We start from the raw sequence: 24,366 nt of genomic DNA on the forward strand, positions 1-24,366 counted from the left end.
CATCAGTTCTTCCATATTAGATACTGTGGTGAGGATAAGGTTCCAAATCCCTCAGTCTCCCATTGAGATTGCTGTATTCCCGCCCCCCCCCCCCCCCCGTCCTTTCTAACAAGCACCAGACCCATGAAGTGCTAAAGAAACAACACAGACACATGATCCTATAGCATCTGTGCAGTGGGCCTCGTCCCTAATTCAGTCGTCATCTCCAGCTCTCTGAACGGAGTCTGGTGCTGGTTGACGGAGTCCATAGGCTGTTGGGGCATCACTCAACAGGAATTTCTGGAAAAGTTAAAAAAATAGGAGGGTGCAGCTAATGGAGCAAAGAGTTCACCTGCTTCCTGGTCCGTGTCTTTCCCGTACGAAGTTTGATGTACCGTGCGATCAGCTCATTTCGTCCTGCATGGGGCCAGAAAAAAAAGAAAGTTACTTTACTCTGAAAAAAGAACAGTTGTTTGATGGATTCATCCCTTCAAAAAAAATCTTAAAATTCAGTACAATAAATATGGTTAAAATATATATTTTCAAATTAAATGAAAAAATATACAAACATCAAAGTTTAAAATTTTGAAAGCAAATAAAACTGCACAAAACTATTGGTGCTATCTATGCACACTTAAATAACAAACCAAGTAAAAAGTATTGAGAGTTGACAGCAAACAAGGCAATTTGTTCCTGAAGTTTCCTGAGGACCAAGCAGGCAGGTGATGCAAGACCCATATTTAACTCATCTTCAGCAAGTCTACTTGGACTGCTTGGTCAAAGCAGACAGTATGACAGAGACAACTGAGGAAACGTTTATTTCTGTGCAAATCTTTTTAAAAATAGTAACGCCTAATTGGCTACATTAATGGCTAAACATATGCATGCACTCAAGTGTGCAGCTATTTGCAAGCGCTCGCATGTATACATGCAGATTAGTGTGAAGACAGACGCGGAAAGCAAGCATCAAGGCTGTCAAATGTGTCATCACTGAAAACTCCAAGTGTAAGTTTATCACTAAGTATACACTCCCATCTGTGTGAGAGTTCGCAGAGCTTGCATCAGTCTCAGACTGACCCCCCTTGAGTGTTCACTGAGCTCATATCTCTGCAGTCAGTGAGCGTCTGTGCACTGCTGACAGACAGGTCACACTGGAAGAGCAGGTGGGAGGGCCGCAGCCATGCGATCCCCAAAACTGGGTTTAGCACAGACACAGTGCAGGCTGGTGCTGGAGGGATCGGTCCAGTGAGGCCACAAGGCAGCTGGTGTGTGTGTCAATGTTTGTGGAATATTCCTTTACGCTCACATTAAATTTGGAGCTTGCCCCCCGCAACCCTCATTCTAATTCTGCTGTTGCTGTGGGGGGGAGTCTTGTGGTTTCTCTCAGTCTTACTAAATTTAAGTGCAGAAACAAATGTTTTGAGCATCCCTGCTACTTTAACAGAAAAATCTACATATGATAATACCACAACAATATAAATAACATACTGCTGCTCAGTTACAAGGCGTTGGGTTACAAACAGCAGGACTTAATCAATTATGGTTAAAAATTTCTTACAAGTCACTACTTTTTCATTTTAAATGTGATATTTTTACATATTTTTGGACTATTGGTGAGGCGAAAACAACCAGATTATCACCTTGTTCTTTGGACTTAAACTTTATAATTTTCAGTCCTTAAAGAGACTAAACATGAAACAGAATGATCCTGAAATTTGGCAAGAGATTTAATTTAAGAGAAAAAGCAGTCAATAATAAGAGTCTTAAACTCCATTTAGTAAATCTAAAAACGCACACATTAGTTCAGAGTGAATCACAATTCCCCCTGTCCAATGTCGGCTCAGGCCACCACACGCAAAGTCACGCAGGAGGTTGCTCAGCTTTGCACCACCTCTTAAACACGGTCATTTTTCCCCTGGTGCCACATCCCCATGTGAATTAACACACGGGTCAGTCACGACGCACATCTTGGTACAAACCCGTCAGATTTTCCCTCACATAGTGATGCTTCGGTCAGACCCCACAACACTCCACAAATCTGCCAATCAGTTGACCCCCGACCAGCAAGGTGAGGAAACCCAATACCTGCCCAAAATCCCATCAAGTATTTTGTCAGCCAATAAAAGTGATCAGATTTTGGGTGGAATGCAAAGCTGTGTTTGTACTCAGTGCACATGTGAAACGGAGAGTCTAGATTTCATAGGCTACACAGGCATGAGTTTCCACTTAGTGCCTCCTGAAAGCCTTTATGGTTTGTTGCCAAAACAACTGACACCTGCCTTTGTAAAGAGCTGAGCACAGAATAAATGAATCTAATTCTACAACACCACTGTCATTTACACAGATTTGACTTAATATTAAGTAACAGTCCATTAAAAGCTTCATTTTATCACACCCTGGAGTTGCTCCAAGTACTTGCCAAGGCTTTTCCTAAGATCTGAAAACACAGCATTAATATTCAAGGTGAGTAGGACAAGCAGTCAGACGATCAGGTTATAAACAGTTCAGGTTGTTTATCTAAAATTACTTCAAACTAAATCTTTTTTTGTAATTATTGCAAATATAAAAACTGCAATCCCAAAGCTGGACTAAAAGTTTTCTAGTCTCATTTTTTAATCTTTGGATCTCTGTCAAGTCACAGGTTTTACATTGATACTTAAAATACACACACACAGTTCGTGTATATCTAACATTTCTGTTCGTACTGGCTTCACCATCAGCTCAAAATTTCAGCCTTTACATTTTTAAGGTAGACCTTCCCATTCCAACAAAAAAAGTGTTGCATATCTGCCTTTTATCACAACATGCAGCAATTTCTAATCAGACACTAGTCCGAAAAGGACTAAACCGATTGTCTCAGCTCTTTACAAATGTTTCATATCACTTTAGGAATATTAAAAAGGTTTCACAATGTTGCTGGTTGAGGTTTGTGTTTCAGCAGTTCAGCCTGAATAAATCAGAGTTATGTAAAGAGCAAAACAGGAAAAAGTGGTTAATGTTGAAATTCTTCTAAGCTACAAGGTGCTGAAACACACAAATAAACGAATTCATACATCAGCTCCATACGTTTTGGACTAAACTCTGTTCTGAAATTCTGCCTCCCAGTTAAGACGCACAATGGAACACACAGATGTAGCTTTTCCTAACATACGCACACACTTGATCTCCTTTTGCTGCATTCATTCCTCCCCAATCTTATTTTCTTTTCAGGACTGTGACTCGTCAACCGTTTAGTGTTTATCTGGAGGTGCACTCACAAGCTGAGTGTTTGAGCCCCTAAATGCATATTTCTTTAATTCCCCAGGGATTAAAAAAAAGTTCCACTCTTCTTTGCAATCAAATTTCTTAAAAAAGACTACAAGAGAGCGTTTGTCACAGTCCTTACAGTACTCCAGCTTAAAATGACATTAAGTTGGCTGAATGGTGTTCCTCACTTTGGAGCATACACTTCATTTCCAGGTTGAGTTTTTGAAGCAGTGGAGACAAACGCATAAGGTTCTGCACAAAAGAATGAAATTCTTTGCAGGAATTCAGACAAGCGGTTACTTTCCGGCCTATTTTTGCAGCACATTTTATTAAATGTTTTGGATTTGAGAGACTCTCCTGAACCAAAGATGTAGTCAAACGTGATTAACTTATATTATTGTTTTTCTTTTTTCTGATTCAACAGTTGTTCACATCAGTAGTAATGATTTTAGAAATGATTCTACCACCAACAGAGCAAAGGAAAAATTGCTTTCATCAATCGGACAGTATCCCTTTCAAAAAGTCAGGTTCGCATTTCAAGCATTAAACAACTCCAGGAGTCAAAGAAGTTTTGCCTTATGCACTCGTATCAGATGCCCTACCACTCCTGGTGCGAGTGCAAGTGGGGAAGGGCTCATCAAAAATACCCTTCGACACACCCATGAGATCAGAGAGGCGGCTCAGTCACACAGCGATGAGATCATGATATCCAATGGGAGTAGCACAGACACAGAACTTTTGCCAGCCAAGGCAACAGGAAAGTCAGTGGGAACATTATACCATCACCCACTGCTCCACAGTTTGATGTTGTTTATCACACTGCCTGCAGTCACGGACTTGTCTGGGGGGAATCTGATTCTGGGAACATTTCTTGAGGGCATGAAAAGTGACACAGAGAAGGCAAAGCCAGGGTTTTCCAGAGTTCAAGACACACTGCAGGGTTTTTCAACTGAACTGAATTAATGTGTTGTGAATTTCTAATAATTTCATCACAATATGATTAAGGACAAGTGCAAGCTAGAGTCATCCCAAAGGGCATCTCACTACAGGACTGCAATTATAAAGGAGACGTTCTTTCAATGTTTATAGGTCTTGTTAATGACATAAAAGGTTGATGTGTCAGTTGCACATTGCAGAAAACTTTCTTAAAAAAAAAAAACGAAAAAAGGAATACAGAAAATATGACTGTATCTGGCACCCTAAAGTAACCACTGTAACACAACAAGAGGTCTGCTGAGCCAACCTTTCTTTTGGAAGCTGGTTTATAGGATATATACATGTATATACATGTGTATATATAAATATATATATATATATATATATATATATATATATATATATATATATATATATATATATATATATATATATATATATATAAACAGCTTTTTAGGATGTTTTATATATATATATATATATATATACATATAAAACATCCAAAAAAGCTGTTTTGCATGGTCCTCTCCTCTTCTTCCTAAGGCCTGCTGTTAGAGAGGTCAGGCAGAGGTGGATGGGGTTAGGGAAGGAGTCCTACTGTGCCCATTCCAAAGTCAACCCCTGGGCCTGACTGGTCATAAATCTGCCTGTGTGATCAGGCTGCGGTCATCGCTGGCCTGATCCGATCTCTCTCTCTCTCTTCGTCTCTGTTTCTCCCTCAGCTCTGTGCATTCCTGACATTCCTGTTTACTGACTGCTCTACACCAGGTCCTGCATCTGGAGCTCCTACATGACTCCATATCCTGTTTGTGTGTGTACAACAACAACCCAGTGTTCACACACTAAATTATGGTTAAGTAAACATTCAAGTGTGGCAACAATATTGCAACAAGCATCCTTAAACCACACTGTTATGTTGTGGTTGTATTCAAATAAAGCTGATTACAAAACTACCAAACCCTCTGAGGATCCACCAACCATAATATAGGTTTTCCCTTCACAGTACATGTGATCCACCGTGTCCACTTAGGAGAACAAAGTTCACATTTAGGTAGCAAGAATGTCTTGGCAGGGTGTTATTTCCCCTCCAACAGAGTTTAGTCGCAGCTTACCAAGTTTGTCATATAAAACTTGATCAAGCATTAATTCTGGCAAGACCTCAGTAGCTGTTGGGTCAAATTATCTTGTTTTTTCTCCCCAAAGCAGATCAGCAAAAATGTATTCCATCATTTAATGAAAAGCCCAGTAATTATGCAAAGAGAATACTATGCAGCATATATAACATGAGGTAGACATGCTAGAACCTACTGTGACAGGAAACAGCACAGCAACAAAGTCAAAGAAACAGTATAATGGTAAAATTATCATTGTGTATTCTCTATTTTCTTTTTTTATATTAAAAACAAGATTTATCTGGGTTTTTTTTTGTATGTTCAAATTATCATAATTATTAATAAATGATTTTTGTTTTATAAATAATGGAAAAGACAAGCCAGCTGTCTGAGCATCAAAATCAAATACAAACTTAACCTAGATAGGCCCAAGGCGTTCACTGAAGACCTTGAAAATCCTGTGTAAATTGTCTGTAATCTTATCAAAAAATTTCACAATAAATAGCTGTTAAAATAGTTCAATAAGATAGCCTGAGAAGAAAGTCAGAAACATCTGTGTGAAGGTTATGTTTTTGAGGCAAAAAAAACCCAAAAACCAACACAATAACACATTTGCATCATTTTTGTTCAAACCAGCAGCTCCTCTATCTCTTCATGTAGATGTAGAAACCTTATTCTGTCATATGTCCCATCTAAGACTACTTTTGTTCTGAATGAATTTTGTATTTCCAATCAGAGAAGGTATGAAAAGAACAGACTAAACAACATTTAATTGTGCCAGCTTTGGCAAAGTCAGTACTGTTACACATAACTGCGTCCAACTTTAGGAATAAGCTCTAAATATAAAGTTTTGAAAACATTAAACAGGATAAACTAAACTCTTAGATGATATTGACAAGCACAGATAGAGCTACAAGACCCTTTTAAACATCCCGGGGGTAGATGTGCAAGCTACCAGACTGCACTTTATACAGCAAATAACAGTAAAAATAAATAAATTCCTTCTAAAATGTGAAAAATCTGCATCTTTGATGTTGGATGGTCATTAAGTCCAGTCCTTGAGATCTATCATCCTGCAAGTTTTAGTGTTTCAATGCTGCAACACATCTGAAATCAATGGCTCAATAACAGGCTGGCACACAAGCTGACACAAAACCGCTGCTGAAAAACTTTCACATTTGAATTGGGTGTGATGTACTAAAACATGTTCTACGATATTTCACTTTTCTCACCATGAAGATCTGTACACTTGCATATCAAGTTTGCTTTTTTGTTTTTTCCTCAAAGATAGATTTTTGTTGCATTTTTAGTCCGCTCCAGCTGATTCCTAGCATGTAGAGCCAATTAGCCAGCTTAGATTTACTAGTACTGCAAAGCTGCGCTGTAATGCAACGTGTTGATGAGTTGATGTGTGTGGATTTCATGTTAATCTGTTGTCTGGCTGAGATGAAACACAAGAAGGTAAAGAATAACCCTGATATCCTACCCTGTATAACATGGAGTAGTTTGCAGCTAATTAGCTAACCAGCTGAAAACATACCCAAAGTAAAAGAAAATGACAATAGATTAGAAATAATTATTAGATTTCCATTACCTTTTCATTCCTTCTTGATCTCAAAAAACAAAGTTACTACAACAGCACGATATGAAAATGAATATATTCTATATTCCAAATTCTGCAACCAGCTGTCATTAGAAATATTTTTATGTAAAGGAAATTACTCGTTTTAGCTTTCAAAGTGGCTTACTGTCTGGAAATCTTTACTTTTTCCAGCTGAGCCTGAGTTTTTAGACCCACAGTCTCAAATAGTGGGCACATACAGGCGATGAGTCAGTCAGGAGTAAAGCTAAAGTGAGATGGAATTGCAGTGCTTTTTATCCAGTTAGTGCCATGCTGGATATGTCACAGTCAAGACAGTCTGTACAAGGGACACTGAACTCCTGCAGTATAACACGGATGTGTGGTCATGAAAAAAAACAAAACAATCAACTGTAAGTTAAAGCAGAATTAATGATAGAGGTCTGGACAGGGCTAATGACCTGAACATGTTTTTCAGTAGGTTCAGTCAACCCCTGCCTCCTGCCCAACAGGCCACACACCATAAGCCCACATCTTTCCTGTCACAACTTAACTCCATCACCCTGCAGCTCAGTCATGGACCTTTACACAGCCTCATCACTTCGAAACACTCTGACACCTCCCCTGCCTCCACCTCTGGCCTGTCTGTCTCCTGCAGTCACGTGAAGAAGCATATAGAGAAACTGCACTGAAACAAGGCTGCGGGTCCAGATGGTGTCAGTCCCAGGGATCTGCAAACTTCCTCAGAACAGCTATTTTGGATGCTTCAGCACCTTTTTGACATCAGTCTGGGTCAGAAAAGAGTTTCTTTGCTGTGGAAGACATCCTCCCTTGTTCCAGGACCTAAAAAATCTCAACCATCTTAACCAAATGACTACAGATCGGTTCCCTTGCCCTCTCAAATCATCAAAGTCTTTTAGAGACTGTTATTCATCTGAACACCTGAACACCCTTCACAACCCATTTTAGTTTGCATATCATAATGGGCTTTGGATTGAAGACACATTCATATACTGCTTCACCTTCAAAGAGCCCACTCTCATCTGGACCAATCAGGCAGCACTTCAAAGAACATGATGCTCAAAGTGCTGCCTGACCAATCAGGTAGCACTTTGAGCATCATGTTCATTGATTTCTCAAGTGTTTGTTAATACAATTCAGTCTGCTCTATTATGCGCCACAAATTCTAGGTGGAAAACACTTGGATTTATGACAATCTAACAAATAGACCAGTTTGTGAGACTGAAAGGTTGTGCGTCTATGATGGTCAGCACCACTTGAGCGTCACAACAGACTGCACTCTCACCACTTCTCATCCCACTGTGAACCTCAGACTTCCAATACAACTGTCATCTACAGAAATACTTCCATGACTGCAGTTGTGGGGTTTATCAGTGATGGACAAGAAACTGAGTACATAACTGGGCAGTAAATTTGTGAGACAGTGCGGAAATAATCACCTCATCTTGAATTCAAACAAAACAAAGGGATGAGTGTTGACTTCAGGAGGAACAAGAGTAAACAAAACTGTTTATTTCCTGGGGGAATATGTGGATGTGGTGGAGGAATAAAAGTTCATTGGTATTAGACAACAGAATGAACTGGATATGCAACACAGAAAAGAAGGGACAGAGCAGATTTTACTTCTTAAGGAAGTGAGATCATTTGGTGTATTCACCAGGATACTTCTATAAGTCTAATGAGGAAAGTGCAATCAGCTTTGCAGCCATCTGTTGGGGTAGCAGCATCACAATTGGAGACTTAAAGAGATTGAATAAACTGATAAAAAAAAAAGGCTGGTTATGTGCTGGGGATAAGTCTGGAGCTGCTGGAGCTGATTGTCCATTAAATAATGCTCCACAAGCTGCTGAAAAATAACACAATTCTTCACAAACAACAGTGTGTTCAGCAAGAAGTTTTGTCAAGTTCAATGCAAGATAGACAAGTGCAAACAGCCATCATCTTCTGGAAAAAAGCACTTTATTGTTCTAATTATTTATTTTTATTCAATAGGGAAAAGGAGAAAAAATTCTACAAGAATATTGCAGTTAAGAAAAAATAATGGACAGTCTTGTACAAGGAGTGATTAATGATCCATTGCCTGTTTTGCTTTATTTGACATGACAATAAATCTCAAAAGTTTTGTTTGTACATGTTTAATTTGTTATTTTAATTTGTGATAAACAACTTATTTTGTAGTGTATCATCATCCCTTAAAACATTGCTTATTTTACTCTTTTAATAGCAACCCATCCCAAATGTATCCTTAATTACAAATTAGTTCTATGATTACCTAAACAGACTTTTGATTTGTTCTGGTTTAATGATCACTCATTTCTGTCCAACAGTGCTTTTAAATTTATTCAATGCGCTATTAATCACTTGTGTTAGAATTTTTATATCACTGCTATAACAAAATGAATATTTGTATCATCAAAGAATATTACTGTGTCATATATTTTAATCCTTGTATACCACTGATGTAAAGTACTGTAGAAAAAGTTTAGGACTTAACACTGACCCCTGGGGGAGGACACAGGTAATGTCTAAACCTGCTGAACAAACTATACCGTTTCACTTCCATAAATAACTTGAGATCCAATCTGAAGCCATACTGGTCTAGTTTGTTGAAGAATATATAATATTTTTATTTTATCAAAACCTTTTTGTTAGATCTCTGAATATTCCCGCTGCATACTGTTATTCATCTTCTGAATTTGCGTTATCATCAATTGAATTGATAGATGCCATTTATGTCGCTCTTTTAGATCTAAATCTATATTGACGTTCAGTAAGTAATTTAAATTTTTCTACAATTTTTTTCCAGGCAGTTATTGAAAAGTTTCTCTATCTTTAAAATATGTTCGTTTGAGCCATTTGGTCCCAGACTTGTACAGCGGTAACCACTTTGCTATTTTAGTTTGTTTGGGAATGAACTGATTTGAAATGACAAGCTTCAAATGTATGTTAATGGTTTTAAAATTCCCTCAAATCCTCCCTTCTTTAAAAATAGTCATATTAATGTCATCACAGACATTAGATGCCTTATTTGCACATTTAGCAACAGTATTTATAATTTCTCCTTTATCCATTACTATGAGGAAAACTAAGTGCAGATTACAGTCTGTTGAAAATATGCTCTGAAATCATGAATGCACAGAAGTGTATACCCACAGCCTGTCTGCATGGTTTCAGCAGGGGCTCAAGTCTTTTCATTCTCAGCCTTATTTTGAATTTCTGATGAGTATCAGCACACATAACAAGTTAAATCAACAAGTGGCTTTTTATCTTCTGTCTCCCTCTTGGTGCAGTGAGAATGTTGGATAAACACATTCATCTTCTTTTAACTGTTATAGGGGCTAATAGGGCATGGGTGAGGGTGGTTGTGGGTGGGTGAAAGGGACTATGGGTGTGTGTGTGTATGTTTTATCTATTTTGATGTAAATTGTTTTATTATGTAAAGCACTTTGTATTGTTTTCAAGCACAAAACGTGCTATACAAATAAAGTTTGATTTGATTTGATTAAAGTTAATCATTGTTGTCATTTAATAGTTTCTTTTAATATCCATTAGTTTTTTCAACAAGACAGTTTTTAATGTACTTAATTCATTATATATGCAGTGTGTGCCATTGCTATTACATATATTATCCTAGTTTTGTGCCATTTAATACATTTTTAAATTTAATTTTATTGATGATTCTGTTCTCATTCTTTTGTATGTGGTTTTATTTTTGTAGAAAAATACTGTAGCACTTCTAATATACTGTAAAAACTGTCAGATGGTTACTGATGTCACTAATGAATACTCTGCTTTTTGTACTGCTTATAATGAGAACATATTTGAATATATTGTCAAATAGTGGCACAGTGGAACATTTATTCTGCAGGGTCTGGTGATTTAGAGTACAGGTTCAGACTAAAGTATATTGTATTAATATCCCCAGTCATTGTGGGTTTTTGTATCGAGTAGATCAATATTGATCTGTCTCTATCCAGTCCTTGAAAAGTTTAATATACAAAGCAAGTGTCCTATATATACAACCAACGACTGTAGGTTTAATCTTTTCTATGTACTGTTCAAATAATATGTATTCAACCATGTTGTCATCCACTAACATACTGTCCAACATCCTGACATTAATATAAGTGTCCACATAAAATGCAATTTAATCTCCAGCTTTGTTTTGTTGATCTATATGCAAAACTCCTTCTGATAATCCTTCTGATAAAACTCAATCCCTCCATCTATATTAATCCATGTTTCACACATTGCAATAATGCTGAATGGTTGTGTAAACTGTTTGAAGTAACCCTTGATGCCCATATAGTTTGCATACAGACGCATGTTGACAATGTGTATAATTGGTAGTTTTCCATATTTATTAATAAGCTTACATTATTCATCAATGTAACAGCAGCTATTATTATTAAGGAAATTGAAGAGGTAGTAATTGGGGTCTATGTCATGTTTTGTAAATAATACATTGTGATTAGTTTATTAAAATGTTTGTGCTTCCAGATTATCAAGTTGACTGCGCTGTTAACCATTGTCTCCAGGTGTAAATAAGCTATTTCTTTCAGTGTGAGTCATGTTTGAGTAAATATTGTTACTTCACAGTCCAGCCTATGTTAATCTTTGGCATTATTCCAACTCATTGATAATTTAAACCCTCAGCTCTCTGCCGCCCCCCCACCCCCCCCCCGTGTAATGTTAAGTTTCATGAATATTTTGTAGTCCAGGTGTGTTGACTGTTAAGGTAGCACGATTGTATGGTAATATCTGCATTGCGTTCAGTGAGGTGCTCACTGCTGACGATATCTGTACGTTATAGTTTCCTCTCCCATGTCAGCAGTGCAATCTTGCTCTTTCTATTGACAAACTTCAACATGACAACTGCTTTGTCTCTGGTGTCTCCTCTGGGCAGAGGGTGGAAAGCCACAATGTTCCCACAGTCAAGGTCAGTCAAGCATCTGCTTACTGCTCCATGGAGGTGGTGGCTGCCTCGTTGTTGGCCGCCACCGTCTGAGTAGAAGACCAGAGTTGTATGTCAAATTCAGTGATGATGATGATGTTCATCCAGGTCCGCGACTCTGCTCGCCAGAAGGTTAATTCTAATCCTTTTTAGGCATCTATTCATTTGGGACGCAAAGAATTTACACCTCCTCCACAAGTGGGAATATTTCCATCTGCAGCAGCCTGACAGCAGAAACATCTTCTGAACTGTTGTTTGCCTCTTAAATTACAGGTGCCTTCTTTGGACACATAATTTGTCTGGTTTTGCTAGTTATAAATATAAAAGGGAAACATTAAAAGCTCAAGTCAGATTTTACAAGGCGTCTCCTTTAAATTTCAAGTGTGGCTTCTGTTATTTCTCACCTCATTTGTTCGAGTGAATTTTAAAAGAAATATATGAGTAGTATATGAAGAAATACTGGAACAACAATGAGGATGAATTACATTTGCATCTCCTGAGCTTTGCAAGAGAAAACAATGAGCACTAAAACCTTCCTCTGGGTGGCCATATGTTAAACAAAAAGACAACATAGAAGCTTATATGAGAACGTGAAGAAAGGCAGAAAACAGAGATTCCAGAAGTTCATTACAAGCAGGAGATTCCCTTAAAAATCCTCTACCAGGCTCCAAATCCCCCAAGTGTCTGAAGTCCCGAGTCAAGGCTGGAGAGTTGCTATTAAAAGACTGATGTGAACCTCAGGGAATTTATACGCTTAAGCCAGAAAAGGCCCTTCTATGTGGAGTTTTCATGTTGTCGGTGTGCCTGTAAAACGTTTTTCCCGCACTGCATGCAAGTTGGTTTAGTGGGATTTCTAAACAGGCTGTAGGTGAGACAGTGTGAGTTTGAGTCTGCAGGGTTTTTCCTCCATCTATGTCAGCCTTATGAAGAACTTGTTTTCTGTCCAATGTGTACCCTCCTCTTACCTAATGTCAGCTATGATAAAAGAGTGTGAATGGAATGAGAATTTGGGTTATTTTGCATTATGGAAAGTTATATAATTTAGTGAAACCACATGGTATAATCTGTGATCTGTATAAAAAAAAAAATCTTCAAATTAACCCTTTATGGTTCTGGTCTATTTGGTAGAGGTAAATTTGCAATGACTTTGATGAATTTCTTTAAAAAATTTGAGCCAAATCTACCAATTGGTTTAGGTATGTGAAACCCAAACTAAGTGTTTATTATAACACTACTGTTTTAAATTTAACCATTGTTGTGGTATTATTATTAACTTCTCATTTTGATAGAGCAATTCATGCTTTTGTCACAACACAATTAGATTGACATCGGGTTGGACCAGGGATCCCTCCAGCGCTTGCAGAATGCACAGAATGCTGCATCCCATCTTTTAACAAAAAACAAGCAATGGGAGGACATTACTCCTCTACTGGCCTCACTTTACTGGTGCCCAGTGACTTTTAGAGTCAAATGTAGGATTTTATTAATTGTTTTTAAATGTTTGCATTTTATGGCCCCGCTTTATTTAACTGAGCTTCTGTGGCCCTATGCTCTGTCAAGAGCCCAAAGGTCTGCAGATCAGCTCCTGTTGGCAGTGCCTAAAACCTGGCTCAAAACTAGAGGAGATAGAGCTTTTTCAGTGGCAGCTCCTAGACCGTGGAACAGCCTTCCGCTCTCTGTTAGGGCCTCAAACTCCCCAGAGCAGTTTAAGTCCAGTTTAAAAGCCTATTTCTTCCCCCTGGCATTTAAAACTTAGCTAACAGGATACCTTGGCTATTTTTATTTAAATGTCTACTGACTTCATTTTTTTCTCTAACTTGGATCTTATTGTTGGTTATACCTATTTTAATCTGTTTTAACTGTTGTTGTCATGGTATTTTCTTTTAAACCAAAGATAGTTTTTTATTGTTAACATTGGTATGCATACTTTTAACTTGATTTTAATTTAGCTCAGCACTTTGGTCAACAGAGGTTGTGTTTAATGTGCTATATAAATAAAATTTGAATACTTTTTGAACATCTAAGCTATTTGTTAAAAATCTTTATTCCATTCATTCTTGTCCAAAACAAATGAAAAAAACAGAAAAATGTTTTTCTGTCTTTTTTGTTAGTGTGAAAGTTAAAAGGATAAGATTTAAACTTTACCTTCCAGTAACACAACTATCTATCCTATACATAGTTTTTAGAGTGGTTTGTCAATTTCTCAGTCACAACCGGAGATTAAAACCATTAACTCCCAAAAAATAAAAAAAATAAAAATCCCTTTTTAGACTGCTGATTTATGTAGCAAAAAACATACTCAGATATCTTCTGAGAAACAGAACTGGAACAATGATTTTGAGTTTAACATATATAATAACATATTTCTGTTTTCACAACATGTGCAAACTAGTTTATATACTGTATTAATCGATACTATCTCAACGCATATGGAAACATTGCATTTTATACAACCGCACAAACAGAAAAACACACTGAGTTCTACTGTGTTATTTGGTGTTTTTAAACTTAAATAACAAAAGGGATTATTACTGAACTTTAATTCATGGTGTTATTCTCAGATTATCAAACTGACATATTCGAGCTTTAGATAAGCATCAACACAATACTGAGCCTCAGTTACAAAAGTGAACCCACTGAATTGAACACAGAACTCAGGAGCCTGCGCACAGATCAGCCTTTTAAGGTGACGGGTGAATCTCTCACTTTACTGCCAAAGTTTGACCCTGAGTGAGGAGCCACTGTTGCTTTCCGCTGACCTTTACATCACGATCTTAATGAGACTGACTTGAGACTAAAGCATATTTGCATCACCAGACTAATACAAACAACCGGCTGAAATGTTTTACAGACAAATCTCACTGGAAGCATAACACACTAAGTGTGAACTCTCTTCAGAACTTGCTGTGTTGACTATCTGATTTTTTTCTCCCAACAGGAAGATGCATCAAAATGTGAGAAAAGTGCTCCTCGTACAGATGTTAGAAGATCTAGTGTGACGAAACCAACAGCTGCACGATGTGATGCAAGAGTGCATGCAGCTAAATAAAAATAGGACTCAATGGACATGAAATAAAATAATTAAGCTCACAAAAATCATACATAAATCAAACTGGCAGATATATGGCGGCAAATAAACACAGAAGATAATCATATTTCCAGAGCCACATTCTTCTGCTCAGAGCTGTCAGCACATGGGTGCAAGTTTAGGTCTTTCCTCCATTATTGCAGCATGAGGCCCTTCCACCACAGGGCACATCTCTTGCTGAGAGCCATGCAAGGCAGGAAATGTTTTCCTTGGCAGATGCATGTCGAATTACCATTGGAGCACATAACCGCCGAATTATCCATGACACCGTCCCTAATAAGCGAGCTAATAGGTCTGTTGAGTAATGAACACGAGGGAGATGGCATTATGGAAAAAAATCTAGGGCATACAAGACGAATATGGAGCAAAAACATTCCATTTAATTAAGGGTTTACCATCCAGAAGGTGATTTGAAGACATTCCCTGTGTTTCGCTGCCCTGAGACTCAATATCAGATTGTTTAGCAAAGAATGGAATTCATTCCTCATGATGGAATTGGACCTGAAATATGTCGCTCTCAGCCGACGGACACATATTTCTGTTTGTTTTGTCTATGAAGCCATATTTAGCTGGTGTTTGCAAGAAGTCCCAATAACATTTCTAAAAACACCATGTCATCACTTCACAACTTTGAGATATTCTCAGCTGACGTTTGATTTGGCTACCTGATTTAAGACCACCCATCAGCGCTTTAACATTAACAACACTAAAGACCTTGAAAGTGGCTTCGCATTGATTGTGGTTTCTCAAATGACTTGAGTTGCTAGCCAGTGGTGACCACGGGGATGGAAATAAAAAAGGGAGCTGTAGGAGCTGTGAAAACTTTAAAGGAAAGGCCGCCATGGCTGTTTAAGGGCCAATGGGGTCAAAGCAGGCAAAGCAGGCAATAGTCCTGCCTGTTTCCCAAGTCATAAATCCAGATTTGTCACAAGGCTGTCAGGTTGAACTCAGAGAGCAGCTGGAGGCAAAATGAACCAAGTTGACAGACCCAACAAAGGGAAGAGACCGCTCAAAAAGGACAAGGAGAACTGTCTGAGACAAAGAGATTCAATGGCTGTAAATTAGATTGCACCAAGTGGTGAGGGTAACCAACTCCCAACCTCTACCGCTCACTCTAAAGCACAAGGGCAGGTGTGAGAGGGTTCTGCCATGCACCAGGCCTTGCAGATCACCACTGCCTACCTTGGTGTTTATTCGTCCACCCCTCTGCCTCCCCTCTAGGCGCTCAAAGGGTAAACGTCTATTCTGGTTTAGGGTTACAGCCAAGCTGCCTTGAACCCTCTGGCTTCCAAATGCACATGCCATTCCTAGCAAGCCAACGCGCTCCCTAGTGCACATCACCTGCCCCTGACCCCCACAGAGAGGAAGGGGTACCTCAGTGCCTTCCTTCTCCCTTGTGACAAAGAGTGGGACACCTGCCACCCCCCTTTTCCTCCTCCTCTACCTCTCCTCCAACTATTATTACAGGCTTTATAAGGGTTTAAGTGTTGATCAGGAGATGACCATGACCTCAATAGATGGCTAAGCTAAGCTAAGGAAAGCTAGCAGTTAAAGGAGCTGTCTGGCACTGTGACAAAACAAGGCAATGACAGAGGCTGTCTGAAAGCGCCACCGCCTCCATCCTCCCCATTTTCCACCAAACAGATCCACTATCAAACAGTCAAGCAGGAGGTCACACTACGGCCAAACCATCTGTCAGCACACGTCTTTCGGTAAAGCGTTGCTTGATGACATCACCCAAATAATCTTCATTTTAGGGATGAATAAAGGAAAAAATTTAATCTTATAACAATCCAACTGAAGGTTGAAAATTGTAAAGTAAATTTAAGCTAAAAGAAAATCACAAATTAAAGCATCCAAGATGGTGAATCATCAAGGGAAGTATCCTTATGTATAGTGAACTTTATTCAGATTTTAAACTTTCAGTGAAATTTCAAGTGAAATTCAGTGTTTGTGCCTGTTCCATATCATACTATCATGGTCTGCGTTGTATGACTCTGGAGCCGACAGCTGCACAGGAAATGGGAGTGATGTTAGTCATGAACATAAGAACCGTGTGGAGGAGTGTCCATGTGAAACAAACTCTCCAACCATATTACAAACAATTCATAATGAGAAGTGCTTGTGCCTACAAAATACAAAATAGTCTCTATAATTTTTCATCTTTCTAAGAATGCTACAAGAAAACGTCATTAATTCATTCAATTCCATTCACTTACTTAAAGATCACAGTGAGTGTGTGAGGTTTTCACTACCTTTCACTAAAAGTCTGTGCGAGGATGAGGAGCATGAAGAATCAGTTACATAGCAATATACACTGGTTGTCACATAAAAAGTGCCTTCAGTATTTATACAGCAAATAAATTCTTAACAGAGAAAATATACAACTCTGTAAGACAAACAAAAAGTTGATTTTTTTTTCTTTTAAATAAAATAAATTGCACATCTTGGGGCTACATTGGCTCTTTGTGATGAGACAAAAATGTGGATGCAATGATGGACTGCATGCGCCAAGTTGAGTATAGAGTTGAAGCATGTCAAAATGAAGAGCTATATATATGTCCACATATCTATGCAACAGTCCGGTGGTACTGTGCATGCATCTGTACACACCCATTTACCCAGCACAACACTGCACACTCAGCATATGAACGTGCTACAAGAGGAGATTTAATTCTTGTTTCAAAGAAAGGAATCATTAAAGAATGATGAGGGTTGAGCCTCTTTATCTCCAGCCTCAAGAAAGTGAAATACCTTGGCTGTGAAGATTAGCTCACTCTACCTTCAAGCTGATTCAATGCCAAAGAAATATTTCCAAGAAAAAACTTTGAATTAACGAAGGACATGATGTTGGGTATTTCAATCAGACTATTCAAACGGGCATATTCATGGGAAATGCGACAGCCTGACAACATTTCTACACAGATTCCCTTGTAACTGATCATTTCTGTTGCAGAGATATGCTGGTTTTAGTCTGAGCAATGTTGGATTTAAAACTGTAAAACTTGAGATGAGCACCTTTTTATCTACAGGAAATTAAGACTGATCATCAAACATAATGTGTTTGTCAGCTATCATGTATTTTCTTTGGACAGAGGTGGACAGACAGTATGACAACAGAGGTGGGCGTACCGTACATCTTGCCCTCATCAGAGAGGATGATTTTCCTGCGGCCGCAGGGTGGGTAGATGGCCAAGGCCTCCTGGAAGCTCTGTTCAATATCAGGGCTCCACACACCCTCTGCATCATTCTCCAGAGGTTTGTCAAGTCCATCCCCCAGCTCCTCACTCCCACCCCTGGGGGAGGGAGCCGGCACCCACTCTGCAGACGTGGTGGGATGACAGAAAGGAGGCAACAGAGCGTGGGGTGGAGGGTTGGGGCTTTGTGGCAGATAGCAGTGGAGGGAGGAGACTTCTGCAGGGAGCACGCCTGCCTGTACGAAATCCACAGATGTGATGAAGATGCTGAGGTTGATTCTGCGTGTGGAAGGAAATGAGAAAGAAAAAGCTTAAGAAAGTGTATCTTCATACTTAGAGAACTTTGTTAAAGACCATGTGACCACCTGGGCAGAATAATAAACCTAGCTGCGACATTTACAGGATGTGCATCATGACTGCAATGCATGATCACATCAGCTCAACATCTGCTAACACTAACTTGGAAAAAAGCTCCTTAGATCACTGGGTTATTGCCAACAGCAGCACCTGGTGTTGGAAGAGAAGTTAGGTGTACCAGAGGAGCAATGATGCATTAAAGTTGAATAGCCATCCTCAGAGACACACATGCCAATGATGTTCTTGTGAGGAAATTACAACCATAGGGCTTTTCTTGTTGTCCGTTTCCTCCCACTGCCTTATTAAAAACCTTCAGCTGAGATGTTAGTCAATGTATTTAGGCATTGTTTATAGTGTAATAATATTGTAAGGAGCGGTGGGATGGATTCTTATGAGAGACTAAACTGTCCAATCAGTGACGTGATACAAGAGGGGTGGGTTACAGGGGGCGTTTCACCCACAACAGATTCACGTCCTGTTTGCTTTACACAGCAGCTTGTTTAGGATATGCACACTTAAACATTTGGGGGGAGATAATCATCAGCTCCACCTTTTCCTATGTACAAAGTGTTGGGTAAAACTGGGAGAAAAGAAAAGGTCACAGTTGTTAGAACACAATGAAAAAATACCAGTCGGACTCATGAGTCAGACAAGTTCTCTTTGTCACAGACTGTTTTCCAAAGTGAAACTTAGGCGACATGTATATTTATGCCAAAAAAGGGGAAAGAAGTGACCATAATCCCTCTTTGAATTCCAAACATGAGTGTGTTTTCAGTCCTCTGACTAGCAAGCAGTGAGTAAGAATACAGCCAGTCCTCCCTCCTTGTCATATTTCCTTTGAGCCCCCTGATGTTCCACTGTGCTTCCTGTAAAGAACCCAGTCTGCCGGTAATTCTGCATGCGTGTGTACAGATGTAAACATGAGGATACACATGGATAAAATAGTCAACACAACACAAACAACAACAAACAGAAGCAAGTATATTTACTGTACAGCAAACTGTGCAAAAAAAACAAACATGAAACAATCTCTAAATGGAGAAATGGAGCCTTCTGTTCTGAAAAATAAACAAAAAGTGAAAGTACAGTGAACCTGCTACTTGTTTAATTGCCAGGAAGGTACAACTCATCTGGAGAGGTCTGATTGTGCAGGGTTCTTAGACTTCTTAAATTTTAATTTCCTGGAATTTAAATTTTCCTCAAATCTTTTGGCCTCAGTTGAAACTTTAGTCTTTATAAAGACAGCATCTCTTTCAATCTGTAAGATACAGTCCTATTCAGACCAAACTATGTCATTGAACTGGCTGTGACTATGAACTGCAGGTTCTACCTTTGCTTTAGATAGTCAATTAGACACTCAAATTAGCAAGGAACCAAAATGCAACAGTTCGGGGCTCGACAGTAGGCATAGAACATTTACAAATTAGAGGTAAATTAACCTGACTGGTTGTTACCCTCAGAGGGTGCCACCAGCCCAGCAGAGCTGTACATTCTGCTGGTCAACATAAGCTGGAATTGCCCCGATCCAGTTGAAAGCACTGAGGGCTCTATTCAACTCAAAATTCACACTCAAAGCCAAACTCAGGACCTATTTATTTAAAAATGACTTGGACTTTTAGTACTTCGATACTCTGTTTTTATGTATTTTGTACTTTTGGAACATTCTTGAATCCTTTTTTTGTTTTAATCTTTTGCTTTATTTGTTTGGATAATGCTTGAGCATTGTGTGAAGATGCTATAGAAATAAACTTTGATTGATAGCAGCCATATTTCAGTAAAAGTAGTAATTGTTTTTTTTTCTTTTGGTTTTTAGTTAGAACTAACAAAAACATGCACATACATAACTACAGGGGACATCCAGGTGACAGAAATGGAGTAAGCTCTTCTTAAGGAATTGCTTTCATTTCTTGGAATATTTTTTATTATTATATCATAACTGGGAAGATACCAGTCGGTCACATGAGATTATCATTTGCCAACTCAGGAGCAGCTGAGGACCCACATCAGTTTAATCTTTGCCAAGTCAAACATGACGTGCCAAATTGTTTCCATTCTCTAATACGCATCCAGACTTTAAATGGAAAGAAGGGTCAAATAATGCAAGGGAAATTTCTTTTATCGTTTTTCCCGTTTCTCACCTTTCCATATTCACACCATATAGATGCTAAAGAAACATGGCAATGCAAACTGCTTAGAAGTGGGCGGTGTCTCGTCTTGAACATTATATAAAAAAATTGATTTCTGCTGAAATTTCAACATGAGTAAAATCCACAATCGACACATGGTGTATAACTGAGGGCTGCATTCCACTTAGAGGATACTTTTGTACATATACAACTAACCAGCATGCACAGGTGCAGAAGTGGAATATGACCCTCGCTAATACACCGGAGATTAGCAACACATGCTGAAGGATTTGTTTATATATTGCAAGTTATATCATTCTGCGATGGATTGGTGACCTGTCCTGCTATTTAGGCTCCGGCTTCCCCATTACCTTAAAGTAGACTATGCAGTATAAAAAATGAATGAATGAATGAAGATATATCATTATTTTTATAATAAATAGTTATTGCAAATTTCATATCACTTTTCTCTGATCTCCCGCAGCCCTTCTGCTGTGTGAATTCAGCTTTCACATGTTCTGAAGTCCTTCAGCATGCAAAAATAATTAAAAAAAACTTTCCATAGCTTTACCTTATAATTATCTTTACAGTTTAATGGCAGTGTTTCCATTTGTATTTATGAAAAACAACATTCATCTTTTTTTACATTATCAAGTAATATTCATAAAGGCAGGGATATAATATAGTGAGTGCAAAATAAGCACACGTTAGACTAGATATGGTGCTCATTCATAGGAATTCATCCAGCAGTGTCAAGATTCCCATTTTAGAAAAAGAACATCTGAACATTTAGTAGTGATGATGCATATTCTTAAATGCAGAGTAACCGTCAAGGAAAAATGCAAAGTGATGCCAGACTCAAAGTGTCATGCTGTACATGATCCACTTTAGTGCTGGGCAATATGGCGATATATATCATTCGGACTATAGAAAATGTCTATCATTTCATATGAGGCTCTATCGTTTACGCCTCGATAAGGTGCTTTCCTGCAGTTTTTTCCGTCAAGATGCACTTTACAGCATGCACGCTGCAATATAAAAACAAACATGGAGGAAGACATTAGCAGACATGTTTCAGGGCAGGGTAATTCGCTAAAAGATGACCAGCCAACCAAAACTGATGAGCTTGTTCATAAAAGAGGGGGAATTTCTGTCACATTGATGTGGTTTAAATATAAAAATACCAACATGGAACCGACAACAGACTAGCTCACAGTCCCAACAATGGACTCCAAAACAACTACCAGTTTCTCATTTTATCCCCCGCACAAGAATTTGGATAAAGAATACAGAATAAAGAATAGAGTCAACGAGCAAAAGCAGCATCAAGTGGAGGCGAAAGCGCTCATGATAAACTCCAGGAGAAAACGCTGCAATAGGCATTTACCTATGAAACATCATACGGCCATAGTTACGGCCATAGTTACCGCAGATGGAAGGAGATCACTGCTGCTGTTGCCAAGCACATCTGACAAATAACTGATGACTGACACAAAATTACACAAACAATTTTATATGGTTGTGTATGTTGTTATGGGGATATAAAATGAGCTATATCGTGATGTGAAATTTTGGTCATGTCATCCAGCCCTTATCCACTTAACATGTCTTAACATGTCTCTTCTTATGAAGTTGAGTCTAATTACATAATTAACTCATTTGTAATAGAACCTCTTTATAAAAAATTTAAAAAAATCAGTCTGTTGACCACTTCTTTCACTTAGCTAAATAGAGATTCAACACAGATTCATAAAAAAATGTATCTAACCTGACTTTTCTGGATAAAAATCCTCCATGATACAACTTTAAAATCTTATGTAATTATTTCTTGCATTATTTCCAGTAAGTCCTAATCTTGATCACAAGTACAACAGAAACTCAGCAGTGGCTTATTTAGGCTTTTTCTACAATCAAAATAAAATGAACTTTTGCGAAATTACTAAATGCAACTCAAATGTGAGATTTCCATCGTTTGTGCAACGATTCTAATCCGACTCCAGCTCACACACACACACATGCACACACACTCACACATACCTACTCCCCTCAACATCTCCGTCTCTCACCCTTCCACTCCCTCCTCCTCCAACATGGCCCCTCTTGCCTGGATCTGCTCAACAGGATAATCGCCCAGCTGGTGCTGCGGTCAGAGGACTACATAATCCCACTGACTCCCATCACTTGCAACTGCAAACAGTCTCCAAATACGACGAATGCACAAATGCCTTCAAATCCCGAAGACGTTTAAAAACAGAACATGCATCTAGGTGGCTTCATGGTGTAGGCTGAAGGAACACACACAATCTGGATCAAAACCATCGCTCTTCTTCTGTAAATTGCTTTTATTTATGACTAAAGTAAAATGAACCCCATGTCTGAATTCAACGACTTTAACATCAGCGTATTGCTATGAAGCTGGATTTTGGCATTTCATCCAAAGCCACACTGCACAATACACATTTAAGTTAAAAAATAAATAAATGCTTAAACTATATTTGGAGTGATCCCCACTCGTAGTGTAGACTGTATGCAGGTGAGTGCAGCACGTGTGTGTACTCAAGCAGTTCAAATCTCCACTAATACCGTCGGGAATGCAATGGCAGGAAATATTTTTTGAAAATAAGGCAGCAGTATGGGATCAAGTAATGCCATGGCAAAAACGTTGCTGCGAGAAGCCGAGTCGACTGACTGGTTTGTTTTATTGGTTTTTTGCTGAGAGCATGTGTTCTCTGGCACTGAGTCTTGCTGGGCTGAGCTGGTGGGAGCCTTCAAGCCATGCACACTGCAAGTAACAATATCAATCCAAATTTTAGATTTTTAACTGTGCCTTACATTCATAAAGCAAGCTTGAACCTTTTCTAAAACACATATAAAGACCGGAAACCGCTCACTAAACTGCTACAGTGTGACTGTGGCACAACAAACAGTGATTATTTTTACAATCAATAAACCTTCTATTTATTCTATTGATTAATCCACTCTTACAGTGACAGAATTATCAACTGTAGCTCCACATGTTTCAGCTCTTTGATGAAACTTGACTGTTTTGCTCCAGTCTGACAGCCTGCTGCTGGCTGTGGTTTCCAGCTGCAGAAGACACCTGTTTTCAGTTAGATGACCAAACAGGCATTACAATATTGTCTCTAAAACCTAAGAGCTGTTTGAATAACGTCACATCGGCTCAAACATGCACAGGTGCATCTTGGACTTATGGACAATTAAAAAGAAACCAGTAACTGTACTCATGCTATGCATTAAGCCCTTAAGCAGCCAGAAGTTACAGCTGCAGTGATGTTTAAGTGAATAGGCACCAGGTGGGAATGTGTGTGAAAGTGATTCTGCAGAGACCACATATATAGACTCTGAACTTTTTCTATAAGCGAGTCAAATTTGAAATCTCCAAAGAGTTAAAGGAAAAAGTGATCAGAGGGTGTATCACATCAGCACCAGATAAAGTGTCAGCCTGGCTGTAATCAACGGGCAAACAACAGTCACACATTCTGCACAGAGCTACAAGTGCTGTGTAGAGAAGACGGGGAGGGAGGCGCAAAAGCCTTTGTTCTACAAGGCTCATATCTGAGGCATTATTCGTTTCTCTCATGCGAGTGGGGGAGGAATGATCACTATGTGGGATGAGCACAGCAAAAAGAAAACAAAAAAAAACTCCTCCGCTGTGGAGTGGAACTGTCTCAGGGCGACTCTCAACATAGAAGCAAGACAAAACACAAAATTTTTCTTTGCTGCTCACACACCTTTCCACACCTTTAAAAA

The 24,366-nt window shown here is 38.8% G+C and overlaps 1 protein-coding gene across 3 annotated transcripts in view; it reads right to left on the reverse strand.

Annotated features, from left to right (window-relative positions):
• The window catches only part of tead4 (TEA domain transcription factor 4), a 42,751-nt gene extending 24,568 nt beyond the window's left edge, over window positions 1-18,183 (reverse strand). For 2 of the 3 annotated variants that reach the window (XM_079251338.1, XM_079251337.1), the window contains exons 1-2: window positions 18,048-18,177; window positions 332-396 (exon numbers count right to left, since the gene is read on the reverse strand). In XM_079251338.1, coding sequence (XP_079107464.1) covers window positions 332-396; window positions 18,048-18,054 — 72 coding nt within the window. In that variant the 5' untranslated portion in view covers window positions 18,055-18,177. Of the gene's footprint in view, window positions 1-331; window positions 397-18,047 lie in introns of all 3 variants that reach the window. The other variant, XM_079251339.1, reaches the window with a different exon arrangement.
• Window positions 18,184-24,366: the final 6,183 nt, after the last annotated feature.

Source organism: Telmatherina bonti (genome assembly GCF_933228915.1).
Source record: "Telmatherina bonti genome assembly, chromosome: 2".
In the NCBI taxonomy this organism is placed as follows: Eukaryota; Metazoa; Chordata; class Actinopteri; order Atheriniformes; family Telmatherinidae; genus Telmatherina; species Telmatherina bonti.